This window comes from Thunnus albacares, chromosome 16 (genome assembly GCF_914725855.1).
Source record: "Thunnus albacares chromosome 16, fThuAlb1.1, whole genome shotgun sequence".
Taxonomy (NCBI): Eukaryota; Metazoa; Chordata; class Actinopteri; order Scombriformes; family Scombridae; genus Thunnus; species Thunnus albacares.
In genome coordinates this window covers 20,000,568-20,021,373 of record NC_058121.1, presented here as the reverse complement: position 1 = coordinate 20,021,373, position 20,806 = coordinate 20,000,568, and the positions used below count along the sequence as shown (strand labels likewise).

At 41.3% G+C, this 20,806-nt stretch overlaps 1 protein-coding gene across 5 annotated transcripts in view; it reads right to left on the bottom strand.

Moving 5' to 3' along the window:
• Positions 1-5,900: 5,900 nt before the first annotated feature.
• The window catches only part of LOC122999337 (hormonally up-regulated neu tumor-associated kinase homolog A), a 124,250-nt gene continuing 109,344 nt past the window's right edge, over positions 5,901-20,806 (bottom strand). For 3 of the 5 annotated variants that reach the window (XM_044376178.1, XM_044376179.1, XM_044376180.1), the window contains 10 exons: positions 14,863-14,985; positions 14,577-14,746; positions 11,895-11,950; positions 11,605-11,743; positions 11,315-11,442; positions 9,367-9,502; positions 8,570-8,747; positions 8,068-8,151; positions 7,261-7,558; positions 5,901-7,175 (listed from right to left, as the gene is read on the bottom strand). In XM_044376178.1, the coding sequence (XP_044232113.1) occupies positions 6,373-7,175; positions 7,261-7,558; positions 8,068-8,151; positions 8,570-8,747; positions 9,367-9,502; positions 11,315-11,442; positions 11,605-11,743; positions 11,895-11,950; positions 14,577-14,746; positions 14,863-14,925 (2,055 nt within the window). In that variant the 5' untranslated portion in view covers positions 14,926-14,985 and the 3' untranslated portion in view covers positions 5,901-6,372. Of the gene's footprint in view, positions 7,176-7,260; positions 7,559-8,067; positions 8,152-8,569; positions 8,748-9,366; positions 9,503-11,314; positions 11,443-11,604; positions 11,744-11,894; positions 11,951-14,576; positions 14,747-14,862; positions 14,986-16,374; positions 20,447-20,806 lie in introns of those variants that run through there. The other 2 variants (XM_044376176.1, XM_044376177.1) reach the window with 2 other exon arrangements.

The window sequence follows — 20,806 nt, the reverse complement described above, 5'->3', positions numbered from 1 at the left end:
TTTAGCTGCTGGCTTATTAGAATGAGAGATATTCATGACCGATTAATGACTGTATAACTTTTATAAGTGCAGACTTGAAGGACTGTTAGAAAATAAAGAAACTCATCAGCATTTATTAATTACTTTTATATGAATGACTCATCAGTAAGAGAGCTTTTTGTCACCCTGGTAACCTAAAACATTTTTTTCTTCTTGTTATTGGTTAACAGATGTATGAAGTGTTAGTAAATAATTTATTTACCATTAGTTACAACACAATGCAGACGTATTATCTTGTATGTGTATACTCTTTGGTAGACGCCATTGTGGCAGACAACCACAATGCAGACACATGCGAACAAGATGATTATCATCTTGTGGGCATGCAGGAGTATGACGCCATTGACAAGCAACCAAATGAAACGGACTGTAATTAATGTTTGATTAAAATTACGGATTTCTCTGGGTTTGAAAATTGTTGGAAACATTTGGGATAATGTAAATACCCAATTCAACAGAATGTATAACACAAGTCTAGTTGTTTTTAGACATTTTAATGCAGAATAGTTACATATTATAGCTTTAACATAATTATTATCTAATGCCGCCATATTTTGAGGAACTTTGAGGTGCTTGACAGAAAAACAGCCTTTACTATTGATACGTGTCTCTGTTTTCTGATAACCTAGCTTCTTTTTTGAGTGTTAAGGGCAGCTCTCATGTGTTGAGGTTAAAGTGACACAGTGTCTGTCTGGTCAGGGCGTCTTTTAGTGAATTAGCTGGTGTTGATCCTGACCTGACAGTTAATCAGAGGTGGCATCAATTAAACAGTGTTCGGCTCCGGTTGCTGTCCTGCGGCGCTGGACGTTTTGTGCACTGCTGACCCCTGTGACTCATACACACACTGTCATGGCGAGCAGCCGGAGCCTAGTTAACCACCGCGCCAACCTGGACCCACCCCGCTCCCCACCGCAAGGTGACACTCAATTATGGATGACCATCATTAGAAACCAGACACGCCGGAACACAGGCTTGCCCAGACTGACACACACACACAAACACTGTGATGGGCACAGCGATTATTCTCAGAGACACCCAAGACTATTGAAGTGCTAATGGAGTAACACCATCCATTTCATTCCATAACCAATGCACCTGTAACCCCTTTTGGCCTCCAGCTAACCACCAGTATGGATTGTCCATATCACTATCATTATCAGCACTCTAAATCAGTGTCAAATTATGATATTACCCAAAACGAATAACATTTCATGGCAACAAATTTGAAAAACATTTTTGTTTATCATACAGGAAATGCAGTATATGGTATTCATTGAGTTAAGGGGGTCAAGGCTGGGGCAGCTGCTTATTGGCTCTTTTGTTTTGGTTCTTAATCCTGCATTTGTTCTTTGAAAGAGGGAGCACAAAGGACACATCTCTCATCGGTCATTAACACGGATTAAGCTGCAATACATCAGAATGATGGGATACACAGTCATGCATCCACAATGTGAACACACATCATGCTAGCGGCATGGCTCAAGGGACGGCATGGTTAGTCCACCAGACTGAAATCTCTCAACATCTACTGCATGAATAGCCACCAAATTTTGAACATTCATTGCTCCCAGATGATGTATCTCACTGACTTTGGTGATCCCCTGACTTTTCCTCAATCACCACCATGAGGTTCACATTTGTGGTTTTGAGTGAATTGTCACAGCTATTTGATGAATCGCCATAAACTTTGGTCCGCACGTTAATGTCACGCAGGATAAATTACAATGGATTTTGTCATCCTCTGACTTTTCATCTAGTGCCATCATCAGGTCAAAATATGTGTCCAATACTTCAGTTTATGACCAAATATCTACAAAACTAATGATTAACATCAGCTGTACTTTGTGTTCAGTGCTAAGTAGCAAATGTTAGCATGCTAACATGCTAAACTAAGATGGTAAATGGTAAACACCTGCGAAACATCAGCATGTTGTGAGAATTTTGCTGACATTAGCATTTAGCTCAAAGCAGCGCTGTGCCTATAGCCTCAGAGCTGCTAGCATGGCTGTGGGCTCTTAGTCTTGTTACTAGCTACCCACAACCACAAGTGGTGTACAGCAAGTGCACACAATCCATACTCGACTGAACCGAAGACCATATGGATTTACAACCTCTTATGACTGGCACAGAAACACAAAGATCATTTAGGACTGTTTCAATCTTCCTTGTTTGGATTCAGACAGCTGTAAGACTATCTGCTCTGAGGCTTCCCTAATAATCAACTAGCTCAACCACAAAAAAACAAACATTAGAAGAAGCAGTAAGTAAAGACAAGTAGACATGTCCAGGCATGTTTGATGCCTTTAATTATGCTAAGAGCAACTCCCAGTGACCACAGCTGGCCATCTCTGTAGCGTCTTACCCAACAGGGCATGACAGTGGTTGAAACTTTATTGCAACTTAACCTACTTTCTGCCGTATTAGCAACTGAGAGCAGGAGAAACAGAATCGAGAGGTGATGTTAAGATGTAATGAGGTAAAAAGTGGCTCTGGATGTATAGATTCCCTGAATTTGGACTGTCAAATATTGACCCGACCTGTGGAAGACATCAGGGATTCATAAAAATGTCAAGTTTCCAATTCTTTGTAAATTGAATGGCCTGAATTAACACATGACAGAAGGGGTTGTACACACATCACATGTGGTTGTAAGACTGCAGGGTTGACGAGGTAACACCTGCGCGCTCCAAGAGTCCAAGCCACACTTTTATTTGAATCAAGCCGAGTCTTCACCTGTTTTTGACCTGATTTTCAACCTGAGAATCACAAAAAAACAATTCTCAAAACCTTTTGACCATCAAGTGTCAGAAAATTACATAGACTAAGTAGATAATGATTGTGTGTTCATATTATGCATGTTATGTACTCACATCTTGTCATTAGGGACAAAAGTCTCAAGATTTAAAGAAAATTGCAAGTCAGTTCCAAGTCTTTTAGGTCTCTGAATGTTGACCATTAAAATGAAAAAGCATGTTGACAGTTTGCATTCAAAGCTGCGTTTTTAAACATTTAACTCCAGTTCCTTTTAATACATAGGCCTAATAATTATAAGGAATAGTTCGACATTTTGGGAAATATGCTTATTTGTTCTCTTGCCAAGAGTTGAGTTGATGAGAAGATTAAAACCACTCTCACATTTGTGTGCTAAAGATATATAAGCCAAGATGTAGTCCATGACATAATCCTCATAAAACCACATCTTATTTTTACACAAGCTTTCTGTTTCCAGTCTTTGTACTAAACAAAGCTTCATATTTAGAGCACAAACATGAGTAGAATCAATCTTCTCATTTAACTCTTGGCGCATTTCTCAAAATGTCAAACTGTTCCTTTAACTATTTATTGTGAGTGGTGATGCATGGCCTGCCTGTCGCTGTCTGGTTTTCTATTATTGCAGGATTTTACCAGATCTAAACTTTACTTGACTCGAAGGTTTTTGCTTTCAAGTTTGAAGTCAAGTCTGCGGGGGAGTCAACTCCAAGTATGTCAAGTTCACCAGTTCAAGTCTATGTAAAGTCTCAAGTCCTAATTTTTGTCTTTCTAGAGTCCAAAGAGTCCAAGTATGAACACCAACCTCTGTCTCTATGACACAAACTAAGACAAACACACATAAACACACATTTACATACACGTAGATATTTCACTTGAGACATTAAACCAGATCCTCTTTGTCTGAGAGCGGGTTTGAAGCGCTGCTGCTTTCCACTGCACAGAAGTACAGACTGCTTTGCTTTTTTGCTGTGACTCTCATTGATCACTCAGATTAAACACACAAAAGTGAATGTGTCACGGATCACCAACTGTGATCATGTGATCATTGTGTTTTAAGTTGCCTTTTGATGTCGCCTTCACAGGCACAGATGGAACAATGTTCACTGTACCGTGTATGTAAGCACAATGGTCCAGTAGCTATGGATACATCCTTATGTTTAACATGTATTATTAATTGATTTTCCATACATTGTTTGTCCAGTTCTTATGCAATGCACCATTCAGATTCTACTACTAAACTTAGTTCTCAATGGGGAGAGGATCTCCTACCCTCCATCATGTGTCTAGATCAAAAGAAGCTTCTTTTATGAGCCCCTGCATGAGTGTTAATATGTTTTAAAGAGCTTATATTACAGAATGATATTTATAACCTTCATTAGTTGGTCAGATTAAAATAAAAACAAAATAATAACTGCCACTGTATTTCTTTTGGTTTACTTAACTTGACAGGTTCGCTCTTGTTTGGAGTATCGCTATTGTGCAGTGTGAATGTGTGTGTATGTCTGGTACAGTATCAGAGCTTACTGGTTCATATCACTGTTAAGTAGCCAGAGAGGTAACTGGAGTGGGCGATGTATCCACCTGAGTGGGTTCAATCTGTCCTTATTGGGCATACGCAGAACATGCATCCAACATCGCGCACACACACACACACACACACACACACACACACACACACACACACACACACACACACACACACACACACACACACACACACACACAGAGTATCTCATTACAGCTGCTGAATTATTTAGCAGCCACGCAGCAGCAACCAGATTCCTCCACCTCTTTGCAGCACGCCTCAATATTAATGATCCAGAGACAGTGACATGAGGAAAGAAGAGTGCAGAGACAGATGAAGCAAGTGTGAGAGAGAGGGGGGGGGGGGGGGGGGGGGGGGGGGTGGGACTGAAGACACACAGATTTGGGGGAAAGATTGTTTAAGTTTGAATTTTTTTTTTTTTTTGGTGTATTAGCTTTGCAGTTGTATGACAAATCATTTAGCGAGCTCCTCTGACACCCTCATAGTGCTCCAGTAAAGAACTGGCTTCCTGCAGTAAAGAGCTAAACATGACAAAATGGTTAAACCTGTGCTGTGGTTTGTTCATCAGTGTGAAAAAAGATATATATATACTGTATCTGTTAAAATGATTTGACTGTTGTCATTTTGGTCCTGGTCCCTACCACAGCTACAAATTGTAGCTTGAGAGGAGTCATCAGTGAATAGTTGTGGTAACACTGACAAAATCCTGAGTTGATCAAACATGTAAGGAACAAAGTAGGAGCTACTTGCTAATTAATGAATATTTAACAAGTAAACAACTCTGAATCAAAGACTATATAGCTTGAAGTTACTTGAGAACAGCTAATATACCAGTATCTAATTATTATTAATTACAGCTGCACAAAGTCCAGAATATTACTAACATCTTTATCATATTTATTTATCACATTAGTTACTATTTTTCTCTATTTTAGTAAAGTGGTGTTTCATACCGAGTTGTAGGATGATGCACAACTTTACCAAAACAAACACAAAAATGAAAGTAAAGAGAAGGTAATCATGAGGTAATGCTACATTCATAGTCACTCAGCAGCCTAACTAAGCAAAGCAGCCAATATCAATGCCACAACCTGCTAGATATGTAAGCTAGTGGTTAAATAAAAGGACTTTACATAAACAAAATAGCCTTTAGCTGGTGATTGATACTGCTCGTTAATAGTCAGGAATTATCGCCTATCTGATTCATTGAAGGATAATTTATCAATGGAAACTTTTCATTCCACTACAACACAGTAAGATGACTCAGTTAAGAAGGCCGGTTTATAATTTGTTATTACATGTGATTATGTGGCGCGTTTGTGTGTGAAAAAAAACTTATATTGTATTATAAAATAAATGTAGTGTCAGTGAGTGTTGAAAGTGTTGAAGCCAGGATGGAGTTGATCAAGTGGCAACATCACAGCTGAGTGTAATAGCTAGAGAGACAAATCAAGAAAACTCACCTCCAAACATTTCCCTACTTAACCTCTAATATCTTTGCAGCTGAGAAATCATAAAAAAAAATTGCAACACACACAAGAAATCAAATCTTTTTTCTTTTTTTTACTTTAACTATTTGCGCGAGTACAAAAATGTATTTAATAACAGCGAATACAAATAGAACCATTATTCAATGTGCATCCTGCACTTCACATTGTGATGGGTGAAGGTTAACATATTGAGATTCAAAAAGAAAATTGTAACAGTTGAGTCCCAGAATCTGACCTAGACCAAATGCATCCTTATCACTTAATGTCTCCTGTATGTAGTTAGAGTTAGATTTTTTTTTGGCACTGCAGCTTATAAATGTTGTTGCTTAGAGGATCACTGGGATAGTAATGCAAGAAAGCATGAAATCATAGCTTTTGTAGCTGCCGTTAAAATGTCCATGCACTGCTGCCTTACTGTATATCTGCACCCTATTTCATCACAGGCCAGCATTTCTGAACTGCCTTCCACATGTTCCTAACCTCAGTCCTATCTCTGCCACTCTATCATGTCCTATCATCTATGTGTCAATAGTCCATGCTGTGTAGCTGGTTCTTCCTGTCTGTTTTCCCCTGAAGGGCCGCAGGAAGCAGCGGCAGATTCAGGTCCGCCACCCGACGCTGAAGAGATGAACGTAACTGAACTGAGTTCCTCTTGGCTCCATTCATGCCTCCTCCTGCCGTCACTCTTTCTCCTCCTCCTCCTCCTCCTCCTCCTCCTCCTCCTCCTGCTGCCGACAGCTCTCTTCTCTTCCCTCTCTCCTGCCTGAGGCTCTTGATGACCAGAGTGTGTTGTCTCTGTGAGGGGAAGGCAGGAGGTTTAGACCCGTTCACCAGGAGTCCTGGGGGCCCAGGTCGGGTCAACCCTACCCATGTCATCTTCCTACCCCGTCCGTCTTTGAGCCCCACGTTGCGCAGACGGGGCAGGGGAGCAGAGGGTGATGTCTGCGTCGTCTCCATGGTGCCCAAATGGTCTCTATCCGAGGAGTGTGTGGTGTGTGTGTCGGCCTCCAGGAGCATCCTGGGAGAGATACCGTTCTTCTCTGACGAGTAGAACGTCTGCAGCTTCTCCAGACGCTCGTTGATGCTCAGGTGATGAGAATGATCGTCCTGGTGGCGGTTGTCATGGAAGCAGTCTGACCCGGGGTCTGCTGCGCCGTCCGATTGCGTTGTCCTGAGCAAGTGCGTGTGTCGGATCGGTCTCGACGTGCTGCTGTCTCTGATTGGCTCAGCGGGTAAGGGGACTTGGCAAGGGGCGGAGTCACAGAGTTGAGATGCAGAGCTTTTAGGAGGAGAAAGATGGACGAGTTCCCTGTCTCCGAACACAGACACTGGAACACACAAGCGTAAATGTGCAGCATGTCACACTCTGTCATGTCACGCTGTTGTATGGATGTAACTTAAATAACTTCTTACCCTCGGGAAACAGAGCCTCTCTGGTGTCCAAGGTGATGGCAATCTCCTCGTCGGTGGCCCCATCCTCTGCAGACAGTGGGGCAGGGGAAGGAGAGGGGAGGCGAGGGGGTACAGAGGGGGAGGCGGAGTGAGGAAGCTGGGGTAAAGAGGGAGACGGGGGACGGTTCTCGTCATCCTCTCGCTGGTCCTTTTTGTGCGGGTGCTCGGGCCTCTTCCTGCTGCTCTGATATTCGGTTATTTGTTGGGCTTTCAGAGGTCTGCTGGACTGTTTAGAACCTTTTTCATTGGTTGGTTCATTCTAAAAGGAGGTGCAAGAATGTTTTTTACAGGCACAATTGTGTAACAAAACTGTTGCTATCTCATGTCACCTGAAATTGTAAATTGCCTGAAACAGCAAAACTTTCTCTGCTTATACAAAGTTCATTTGATTATTTGCAAAAACACGCAAAGGCTATTTGGTTGAGCGCACGCAAAGGCCATTTCCTAACTTCTTTTTCTATATTTATCCATACACTGTAGCTGCAAAGATTAAAATGTGCAACACAAACCATGACAAAACAGCAAATGCCAGTTTACCACAAAACATTTGTGTAAAAGCCTGATATTCCTTTGTATCATAGAGCTCCATTGCCTCCTAGAAAAGATTAAAATGTTCTCTGGAGCCAAATACTTTACTGAAAATTAGTCTAAAATTAGGATTTGTTAATAGTAAAAAAGTAATATCCTTTCATGGAAGAATATCACTTTAACATTGCTTAGCGTTCACTGTATTTGTGTTTATGATGTTATTGACATTGTCAGCATTACCTGGTGCTGAGTCTTTGGCTCAGTGTTATTTCTCTCCCTCCAGGTGTTCTTACTGGGAAGACTCCAGTCATTGCTCCCTAGCTTCTGCCAAAGCAATCATTGTTAGCTGTTTAATGAATAGTTTGACATTTTGGGGGAAATTTGCTTAATTGGTTCCTTGCCCAGATTTAGATGAGATGATTGATACCACTCTCATGTCTGCACTGTACATGTGAAGCTACAGCCAGCAGACAGTTAGCCTAGCTTAGCATAGAAAATGGAAAACATCTAGCCTAGGCAGATTTTTTTTTTATTGTTTGACAGAGCCCAGATAACTGTTTTACATCTTTATGCTAAGCTCAGATAACTGGCTTCTCAAAATGTTGATCTATTCCATTAAATGTTCAAGGCAGAACATTAGAATAATAATATTTATTCATATTTACACAGTACTGACTTAGCTAAAGGTTTTATTATTACAAGCATCAGAAAAGCCATATGTGTGTGCAAATGAGGTGTGAACCTTGCTGGCCTTGACTCCTTTTTGGCTCCTGTTGAGCTTGTTGAGCAGCAGATGATAGGAGGCCATGATGGCGGAGGGTCTGTTGATGGTGAGTGTGTGTATGATTTCAGAGAGGGAGTAGCCCAGCGTCTCTGTCATGTATGCCAGCACAGACGAATTGAGATCCTCTGGACACAACCTAAAGAAATAAAAAGGGATTGAAAAGCAGTTACAAAGACAAAGTGTGAAGAGCAAGGCAGAGAGAAATCTAATGGGTTGTTAAGGATTTGATGGTGAGGAATGACCAGTAACGGAAGGATTCTGGTTTGATGACTTTCAAACTGTGAGCGGAGCAGAGCTGGAACACTTCTTGCTCCATTCATGTGGATTTCAGAAAAAAAGATGTTATTGCCAGAGGGAGCCATACATGATTGCATTTCCACACTGCATAAAGTGATAAAAGCCTTTTAGTCATGCTGTAATACACAAAGCTGCTACAATGCTGACCACAAGAAATTTCATTTGCAGTGATTTCCCTCTTGGTTGCTTTGCCCACATAGCTGCAGAACTTTCCTTAATGAGAGAGTTTGAATGTCACTTTGCTCTCATATTTCAAATATTAACATTAATAATGCAATGTAATATATTAAAAAGCATATGTAAATATATAGAGACGAGTATATATATATTATATTATGGCCAGACATTACCTGTTTTACTAAATATATGTCGGCATATTACATCTGCATAGAAAGAAAATCTATTTCTGTTGCATGAGGATGTGTTTGTGGCAGTGTAGTCACAGGGTAAATATCTACCTGTTTTTATGTGAGAGTGTGTGCAGTGGTTTCTTGGCATATCCCTCATTGATCCATCTCTCCTCCATTGCAGCTCTGACACTGGGTCTCTTAGCTGGATCTGGCTCCAAGAGAGACAACACAAACGACACGGCGCCTGCAGGATAAAAACAGGTGAATGGGCATTTAAATTCAGTGATTTCTGCATTTGGGCTGGTTGTTAAAGTTCTTAATGCCAAATCACAGGAAAAAAAACACTTGTCTATGGAGATTTCTCTTGTGTTCATACCGGATAAACACATGAAGATATAAAAAAGACTTTCTGTCTAAAAAAGGCTTTGACCTAGTCACCTTATGATTGGTGTGGAACACTGCAATAAATAAAAAAAATAATGAATGTTACAGTACGCTTAGCTAGTTAGAATTCATCTGTTTGCGGTTAACGTGGTTCAAGGATATGTTGACATTCAGACGGGCAGAGCTGGTGATCATTTAATCACTAATAGCTCTACCACCCAAGCCAAAGCTGCGTAAACGAGATTGAGATTTTCTGTATGATTCTTTTTCATGCACACCCAATTTTGTACCATTATTACGATGATTTAATGAAAGAACAAACGTTGCACAGTCTGAATTAATCGCTCCGAACATGCCTGATGTCACTCATTGTGGCGTCACTGCAACTTTACCGGAGACAAGGGAGAGAGGCTGGGTTTCCCTTTAACGAGAACCAATTCAACCTGTCTGTCTGTGACTTGTGACAAACAGGTTTGGTAGTTTGACTCCAGATGGGGATTCCTGATAAGCTCCACAGTCTGAAGGAGCAGACGGATTCAAACAGGACAGCTGCCACACAACAGACGTACAAGCCAAGACTTCTTTATTCCAGTCTCTGCTATCAGTTGCCTCGCTCTCAATGACACAGGCCAAAGCAGATTGTATTAGCAGGTCAACTCAATTTGTTTGTAAGTGATCTCTGTAGCTGTGGTAAAAGGGTGTCTGTATTTATTTCCATAGTAATATATGCATCATCAAAAACAGCGTTACAAAACAGCAGATAAAAAGATGGAAATTCTAGTTGATTTGAGTGTATTAACGTCTTGTATTGTGTTTGTTAGAAGAGTTTTTTTTTAAATTGGTTAAAAAAAAACCCCAAAACAATTCATTTCTGAAGAAGAAGAAGTCTGAATGTTAATGTCGATGTCTCAGATGCCCGCCTGTGGCAGCAATACAGCTGTTAATCTGATCTTGCCACAGTCTCAGGGCATCAGAGCCGCACTGGTTTTCCCCACAGTAACAGGAGCTATGTTTGTTTGTGGTGACATGGCGCCATGACAGAGCGTAATGGAGTGACTACGTGTGTGAGAAAGAGAGACCAAAATAAAGCGGAGAGAAACAGAGACACTACGGCCACTGTGTACTCGGTCGAGAACGTGTGGAAGAAGAAATAAGTGAAACAGTTTTTCCTTCGATTCTCCGTCAAGACACGTCTGCGGTTAAAAAAAGACGACTAATTCCCAGGATGTGTTCGGAGTGACTCATTTCTAAACTTTGCTTTTACGGGATTAACATTAATACATGCTCAGGATATCACATCCAATTTAGGTCTTACCTGCGCTAAGCTCGGGGCACTCAAGTGCTACTGTAAATCTGAAATTGAGGAAACTTTTCCAAGTAATTCACTTTGAATGACATCTTTATGTTGATCTTTTATATTTTACCAATTATTCTATTGTTGGCCATGGTGATGGGCTAGACGAGCATAAAAGTTTGTGTTGTGTCCATCTTAACCAACGTCTAGACTCAAAGCAAACACCCTCAACTCACTATGTCATTGGACAATTACAAGTAGATAGATTGATAGCTTGATAGACAGACTTTATTGATCTCAAAATTGGAAATTCTTGAGTATATCATGGTAACATTGTCTTTGCTTTGGTGAAGAGGCCACTCAGACAGGTGAAATTACCTTTGCTGACATCACCAGGGATGCTGCTGATCTCTCCACTGACCATCTTCTGGTGCAGCTGTTTGATGTTGAAAGGCTCAACAGTGAAGGGCAGGGTCCCCGTCAGCATGGCAAACATGCTCACACCTCTGCACACAGACAAATGTGCAGAAACCCATTTAGTATGACGCATACACAGAAAAATCACCCTTTCGTTCAGATACTCTGCCCATTTTGCATTAACAAAGCTACAATGGAAGAAGCCAGGCAGCAGGCCTCAACAACAGACACACTGAGACTTTATCACTTACACGGACCAGACGTCCACTTTGGGTCCATACTTCCTGTGAGCGAGCAGCTCAGGGGCGGCGTAGGCAGGACTTCCACATTGGGTGTTGAGAAGCTCCAGAGACAGAGATTCAGCCTTCAGAGTGTTACTCAGGCCAAAGTCTGTGTGAGACATTACCACTTTAACAGTGACGCACATGTAGAGATGCACTCAACAGCTAAAACAGGTTCTGCAATATCCTGATCTGTCTGCATCAGTACACTGCACAATGTCAGTAGGATGTCATTAGAAAACGCAGGAATATCAACATACCCACAATCTTTATGTTGTTATGTTCGTCCAGCAGGAAGTTTTCAATCTTTAAATCTCTACAGAAGAAGAGAAAGAGAGCTGAGAGGTCAAAAAGTTGTTTTTTTTCCCCCTCAAAGGAGAGTGTTTTGGAGCAATTCACTTTGACAGACACTTGGTTGCTTGTTGAATTTAAGAACTTCCACAATATGCGTTTGGTCTTACTAAGCTTTTTCTGTGTATTTATGGACAACCAAATAAGACCAGACCCACAGAAGCAAAGGAAAACCCAACCTAAATTTGGGTTTGGGTAGAGCTCCAGCTAAAAACATTGTTAAAAAATTGTTTTACTTGCAGTTTTTCAGGGTGACCATTTAGTGGTAATTCGGGGAAATGGTTTGCTTTGGACTCCAGAAAACCTGTACCAATTAAGATTTTCAAGTCAAACTGACACTTTCGTGCACAAGTGGAGCTTTTCACTCGATCATCTCTACCAAACCGATCTCTTTATGTTCACCTCACTCCCCTGAAAGTACCCCAACCTCACCACCAACCACACTGCCTGCTTGAAAACTACACAGCTAAATGAAAATCTGCGGTAAAGAGGGAGAGATCCCCTATAAACTATAGCCTGGGAATCAGCCATATTCCTTTCATCTGCCTTCATCTAACCAACAGACACTCCCGGTCACAAAAATCCAGAGAACCCTGCTCACACAACCCAAGAAAAGTTCAAAGACAGACGGAGGGAGAAAGAGGGAAAACGGGCAAGAAAGAGCAAGAGCAGACATTGTCATAAAGTAGAAAATGTATGTGGTAAACCTAGTGAATGTGGGTGGCAGGAGGTGCGTTTAAGTGCAAATTTTCCATCTATTTCCAGTTTAATCATCTCTGTGTGGGACTGTGGTGGAGAGAGTGTGAGTGGATGATTGTGTGTGAGCATGTGGGGGTGTGTGTGTGTATGTGTGTGTGTGTGTGAGAGACAGAGAGAGGTGCCATTGAAGGGTTGAGAGCGACATCGTTGAGGGACTTCATTAGAGAGGAAGTCCATGATGTTGTGATGATGTGTGAATCATGGCGCCGGCGCAGGATGATGAAGTCATTGCCTGGTAATCACATTCCCACCTTCGGAGGAGCCAAAGTCTTAAACCAAAGCCCAGCGCTGTGCATATTGTGTGTGGTTGCAGTATGAGTGTGTGTGTGTGTTAGTATTGGGTGTCTGACACCTACACATACTAAAATGCCACAAAAATAACTCCCACACTCCACTGCGCCAGATATTGCCTTTCTTGCAGAGTTTTCTTCTCTGTAGGCTGTTAATGCCCTGCAAACTACTCTTTGTGTGTGTGTGTGTGTGTGTGTGTGTGTGTGTGTGTGTGTGTGTGTGTGTGTGCTCACAGTTGTGTACGTGTGTTTGAATCTACAAGGTCTCACATTAACATCCATCGCACAACAAACAGCCACTGTTGGCAGGTAGGTTTTGGACTCTCATGATACTGGACAGTGATGTTTCGAGACAGTAACGTTTGAATGCCTCCTGTTGTTTTTTGCTCTTTGGTTCTGACAAATTCTTATTGAGCCAAACACATCAAAAGGGAAACTTTCTTCTTCAAACATGCTCCTGATTGGCTGATTATCAAACTGGCTGAGTGAGCGGAGTTTTTGTAATTTGCAGGTCAAAAGATGTCCAGAAGTTTAGGTTCAAACTGCGCTAAACTTGTTAGAACAGTGAAAGTTTGTTAATGTCTATGTTTCTATTGTTTTAACAGCATTTCAGTGACTATCAGTGTGTATTTGGGACCTGCTTCACATTGATATAGTCATTAAATAATGATTATATGTAGAGTAGATGTTTAAAAACTTTAACTAAGCCCAGATTTAACTTAAATTTGTACATATGTTTTGACCTGAAAGTGACCAAGCAGAACTGGTGTGGCAGGGATCAGTGTGGGAGGGAGTCATATTTTAAATGGACTGCCTTGTTGAGAGAATGGCTGTGATTGGTGTGTGACTGATTAGAAACACTGATTCAATCAGCAGGCTGTCAGCTGATTATAGCTGGGGCGTATGACTTCCTTATCCTGCATGAACTAACGCAATGCTTCATTTAGTGTGTAAAAATGTCAAAAAGAACCACAATGTGCATCACCAGGTTCCAGAGAAAAAGTATTATCTTCAAACATTTAGCCAAACCACCAGTCAAATATATGAAAGGTCTATTTGCAGTGACATGAAGTGGAAAAAAACAACCAAACCAAATGTTGGAAATCAGTATCACCATCAAACAAATCTGCTAAATGAATAAATGTAAATGTTCTGATTTCAGCAGTATTCCACACAAAAGACAACCAAAAAGGACAATTGAATTTTTGTCTTTGATTACGACTAAATCTGCTCTTGCTTCCTATTAAAAGTACAGTACTGACACAGTATTTGGTTCAGCACATGAAACATGACTCAAAATGAGCACAATGCCTTGTTTCTGTAGCCAATATTTATGAATTATTTTGAAAGGTACATTTTCTTTCCTTTACTAGCACTCAGAACATGATCAAAATAGTTAATACTGGATTCTACATAACGAAGAACATCACAAGAACTGAATCTATACAGAGGAGGAAACGTAGATGAAGAGAAGCAGCAGAGTCAGAAGTTCAGTGTATTGTGAGTATGTGTGTGTGTGTGTGAGTGTGTGTCTGGTCTCACCTGTGTACGATGCCGTGTTTGTGCAGATGTTCCACTGCAGAGAGGATCTGTCGGGTGTAGCGCCGCACCTCCCTCTCCTCCAGCCTCTTCCTCTCACATATCCTGTCCATCAGGTCTCCTCCAGCACAGAGCTCCATGGCCATGTAGTAGCTGTTCTCTGTCTCCAGAGTCTGACACACACACACACACCAACATTCATGTGTGTATTTATCATGTATGTAGATTGTTTAACACACACACCACTGTATGCACTGATGTAGCTGACAGACTCTTTTTTTTTTTTTACCTCCAGCAGGACGACGATGTGAGGATGTCGCACCATCTGATGAATTCGAGGTTCTCTCTTCATGTTCTTCAGCACATACGAGTCCTGACGTGCTTTCTTCTTGTCAATCACCTTAATGGCCACCTAAAAACAATAACTTTTAAAATTTGTGCCAATGATGGTGATCACGCATTCACTTCGGGAGACGTCCAGCACTCCCACAGTCCTCTACTGCTTATAGATGTTTCAGTAGTTGTTGGTTCAGAGCTTTGTTCAAGAGAACTTCAAAAGTAGTTAGTTAAGCAGATAGTACTGCTCAGCCACTTTATTCACTATGACTTTTTCCACTTATAGAGCGATTTGAACCGATATTCTTCCAGTCAGAAATCCTAAATATAGATTTAACCCCTTACCTACCTCACATGCAACTCTAATTTTAAAAGTAGAAGCAAAAATCTGACTGAAAATAATCAATTTCTCAACCTCACTGCACGTACTGACCTACTGTTTCATACTGTATTAATGCTCTTCCTGTATTGGGAACTTTCAAGCCTTGTGTGGATAATTTTGGCCACTATTTGTGTTTTCAAAATGAATTTCACTGCCATATAATCATGATGGAATAAAAAAAGAGCTACAGTGTAAATTAAATTCCTAAAGGTGTTGAAAATGATTCAGCTTATTCAGATTATTGGATATATACATGGCTGTAAATGATAGCAAACTGGTGCTATTATATGAATGTAATAAGGTGTTATATATAAAAAAAATTGTATTCTGTGATTTAAGTCAAAATTAAAATCCTACCGTCTATCTACAACAGTGTGTGTTTGCATATTTGCAGACTTCCCTTCTTGTACCTGGAGAGGGTAACAAGGGTTAAGAGGAGCAAACACCCTCGGAGATAAGTTTGGCAATTGCCATAGCAACCAGGTCAGGTACATACGAGCCAGGGTCAGGGTCTTAGCGACTGATGAAAGAAAGTTACACACAAATACACACATGCACTGCCTTCACTACACAATAAGTACACGTCCATATGGTCCCAGTTTAGAGGAACAGTTCAAAACAATAGAAATGTCTTTTAGGCTATTTGGAAGAATTTTGCACTGGTTTTGTTTGCTTAATATCCGTGATACATCTTTGTAATGGCGTTAAAGCAGCATTTGATTTTCAGCCAACTTGAACTTTTCTAAGACTCTAATACAACACATATTGAGCAGGAACACGTCCACTTCACTCCTTAAATCTGCCGAGCAAAGGTTGTGTTCTTGTAAAATCCCTCTAAAACCCATAGTTATGAAATAAAGTAATTACAGATGGGTCTCTGGGAGTTTTGTACACATAACAAGAATAATAATAGGCCAGCGCCTCCTTCAAACTCAAATGAGAATAATTATCAGTTGCAAGTGTACAAGGCACAAATTGTATATGTGTGATCTTTTTCTTTGCCAATGTGCTGACCCTCTAGCCTGAAACATGTTATTTGAACACAGCTCACTTCAATTCTCAAATCAGGGAGACGACACAGACCTTTTCCCCCGTGCCGATATGTAGCCCCTCCATCACTTTGGCAAATGATCCCTTGTTGATCATTTTCCCCACCAGGTAGGATCCCACCCGTTTGGAGTGGGGGAAGCTCCGCAGCAGCTCCCTGGGGACCTTTAGAGAGGGCAGAGACAGCCGCTCCCGGCCCAGCGCAGAGGCTTCCCACTGGGACACGCCGCGCTCTCCTTCACCTCCTCCCTCTGCCACCATGCCCTCCGGAGCGGGCTTCACTGCAGCAGCTGGCATCCCGCACAGGGCCCGGGCCCCATGTGGCCGCCTCTCTCACACACACACACACACACACACACACAATCAAATCCAAAGGTAAGATAGTCCACGTAGAACACACATACTAACCCACATAGATACACATAGACACACACACGCACACAATGCTTTGGTTGAAGTTGGTTCAAGGAGGGAGAACGCTGCTGAAAATAGACGCAGAATCCAAATTCTTCTTCTTCAGGGACAGGTGCGTGTCCTCCACAATCGGGTAAATATATAAATTATTCCAGACTCTTTTCTTCTTTGTTTTCGTTTTCCTTTTAACAAGCACAGGTGCCTCAAAGTGTTTCAATCCAAACGTGCAGCGCTGAACACTGGCTCCTCTCTCCTTCTCTCACTCCGTCTCTCTCCCCACCGGTTAGTGGATGATTAACCGTTGTGTTCAGGTCAGTGATGAGGAGGACATTCTACACCGCAATTACCCCCCCTTGCACACACCAAGGTACACATGGATACTTGGGAGTTACACAGTAACCATGCAAACTCTCTTACTTTACTTCCTTGGCTCCCATTTGAAATCTAATTTCTTTAACTTCTTCTTCTTTCAGTTTCTCACTGACACCATCTTGTAAACAATGTGGCTGGTAAGAGAGAGGAGGAAGATAAGAATAATTGTACATCTCCATTACTGTAAAATGTACCAAATCCATTATTTGCACCCAGGATTGTTATTTATTTTTTTGTGCTTGAGACCAAATGGTTTCAATCTGTCATCCTTCAATGATACTTGCGTGTATTGTATATGTTGAAGGAATAGTTCAGCATTTTGTGAAATATGCTTATTCACTGTCTTGCCAAACTATGAAGATATAGCCAGTTAGCTTAGCTTAGCACAAAGACAGGAAACCAGCTATCCTGGCTCTTTTCACTTTGGTTTGATTAAACATTGATTAAACAAACTAGATATAATGAGTTAGTGAGCTTTAGAGGTGCTGGTAGGTGGATTTTGTAACGTTCTGACAGATATGAGAGTGGCATCTTCTCATGTCAATCTCAACCAGAAGGTAAACAAGTGTATTTCCCAAAATGTCAAACTATTCCTTTAAATCTGTCATTGCAGTCTGCTTTTCAGGAACTGGATAAAATGGCCTTTGTCTGTCATTTCATTTTATAGTCTAAATTGGCACAGCACAAAATTAGTTTTAAATAGGATTCATTCCAGAGAGTTAATTATATTAAAACTTCTCCTAATATTACAATACAGCTACCAACTTCATCACTGATCTATGAAGGTTAATTAACTTTTGTTTGCCCCAGAGAGGTCAGAGGTCAGGGTCAACAACAGATTAGCAGCGGCGGGGATTCAGAATCTTTCTTTTCAACACTTCAGAACAAGATATCTTCTGGATTTAGACCATGAAATCTGCTACAAAATCTATAATAGTTTCCATGTTTTTACTTGAATGGTGAGTTTACACAAACATCATTTCAAATAAAAACCAAACTAGAGTTACAAGGTTTTTAAGCAATATAATATGGGCAAGAGGGAGCAGAGACGCGGAGTTATGACAGTGGTGATGAATGGAAAGCAGCAGTGAGGTTTTGCACTGATGGCTGGCATTGAAGTATGTCTGCTTCTCTGCTACTGTGTGTATTAAAGTGCGTGTGTGTGTGTGTGTGCGTGCACGTCAGGGTCAGATTGCAGTGTGTTGCCGCTCGATTCTTCTTCACTCAGCTGATGAAAGGAGGGATAGAGCCTTATATCCGCCATGTAACCCAATACACTCGCACACTCTCAAACACACACAACCTTACACAACCTTTAACTGAAAGACTGTAGTAACCAATTGAAGCGTCTAGAGTTACCTTATTTCGTTTTAAACATGTTGATACTGTATAATTTGATTTGGCATTCACAGCAAACACACAGTTGCAGCCGCCATGACAGTCGACTTCCCTCTCGCGCTCACTCAGGCGCCGTTAAACTTGGTCTAATCGCAATCCAAACACTTTGTCGACCATTTTTCACTCTTTAGGAGCAGCCATGCCAACATTTTAAAAACTCTTTACGAGATGCAATCAGCATCTCTCTGCAATATTGACCAAATCAGGTTCCAAATTATGTAAGCCCTGATGAAAAAAGACACACATAAAGTGTACGCTGGTGTCAACACTTTTTCCAGAATATTCTGAAATGAGCCGATAAACACAGAAGCGGTATGCCATTAGTGGTTTCACACTGCAAACTGCTGTGAAAACAACCTCCATCAAGAAAATCATTAGTCAAATCTCACATCCTAATCTCGCTGTTCTTCTTCATGTGTGCATGTGCGCACACACACACGCCAGGAGCCCTACACTTCATAAAAGGGTCTTAAGGCCGTAGCATGTGTGGGAGGAGGTGTTAACACACCCTCCCTAATGCCGGGGAAGGGTGTCAAGCTGCATCTGGCTCTGTATTACACAGACACAGAGGAAGAAAAGGAAATAAAGGAAGAAAGAGAGGACGACAGTATTGCAGAAGAAGGGGGGGCGGGGAGGGGGGAGCAGTGTGCTGTGTCCATGCATAAGAAAGTGATGGATGAGGGACAGGAAGTGAGTGAAAAACTAACTGAATGGAGAGACAGGATGAGTGAAAAGGAGAGAAACCAAGCTTCACAACTAAAAAACAAATGTGAATTAATAAGATCTCGAGAGGCTTATTATATAACCTCAGCGCTGCCATGCTTAAATGTTTTGCAGAGGGTTTTCTGTGTGTGTGTGTGTGTGTGTGTTAATGTGTGTGTTTCCATGGTTCAGAAAAGGTCATTCTCACTGCCAGGGACCACAGTCTATTTGTGTGTGTGTGTGTGCTTTTATACACACAAGTTGTTTCTAAAAGCACTGCAGTGTGTATGTTTTTCAGGCAGTGTGTCTTTGCATATACACACATGCATACATAACCGTCATTTACATGTATTGCAGTATAATTACGCTTGTATACATAGTCAAGCCTGTGTGTCTGTGTGTGTGTCTGTGTGTATGAGTGTGTGTGTGTGTGTGTGTGTGTGTTGCGTTGGTGCAGAGGAATGCTGGCCTGCCTGTAGGACTTGGCGAGCTTCTCGGCGGTCACATTAAATGAGAAGAGAAACCCCCTTCTGCTTCCTGCCTGTAATAAATGGATCCCCAGCAACCATTAAGGCATATTTTAACACCAAATAACTCCCCAAAACCACACTAGAACAGACACAGGCGACCCCCACCCTCTCACCATCTCTCTCACTTTCTGTCTCCTACTTTCTGTTTCTTTCATTTTCTTTTTCTGCCCTCTCATTTTATGCTAAAAAAGAGAGAGGAGCTTAAAGTACGATCTTTTCGGTGCCACAGCATGATGCACTTCACAGTCGTACTTTGTAGCCTATAAGAGTGTTTAATGAGAGTTACTGACAGCCTTTTCTTTGCTCTGCTGCAAAAGATTTAACGTAGACATTTTGTTTGTTGTCGTTAAAATACAAATACTAGGTTTTCAAAAGGCATCCAGAAGTTTCATAGTGTAATACAAACCAATATTGGATTCAAAAGAACTGTTCTCTTGAATGATTGAATGTCACGACAAGTGAAGACACACGACTGTAGCGAGGAACAAACCTGTTGCACTTTGGTTACAAGACAGTCTGGACAGGATACGTTACCAGGCAATAAAAAAGGCATTGTACTTGAATCTGTTAAAAGTTTAATTTGACAGTAATAACAAGTTTCAAGAGGAGCAGTTTGACATTTCGGGATATTCTCGGAGATAGATGAGAAGATTGATAGCCCTCTGATGTTTGTACGGTAAATATGAAGCTAGAGCCAGCAGCCAGTTAGCTTAGCTTAGCAACATAGACTGGAAGCAGGGGGGAACAGCTAGCTTGGCTCTGTCATGGCTCTGCCTAGCAGCACCTCTAAAGCTCACTAAATAACATGTTATATCTTGTTTGTTTAATCAGTATAAAACCCATGTGTAAGAACGACAGTTTGTGGTTTTATGGGTTTTTTTTGGTGGGGGTTATGGGCTGGACTATTTCCTGGTTGGACACAGTGACTTCCTGGAGTCTTGTCGTCCCAGTGAGGTTGCCAGACAACCAGCTGAGAACCGAAGAAGTCACAGCGCCTGGCCAAGAAATAGCCCTGCACATAACCCACTGTAAAACCACAAATGATCTAAAAA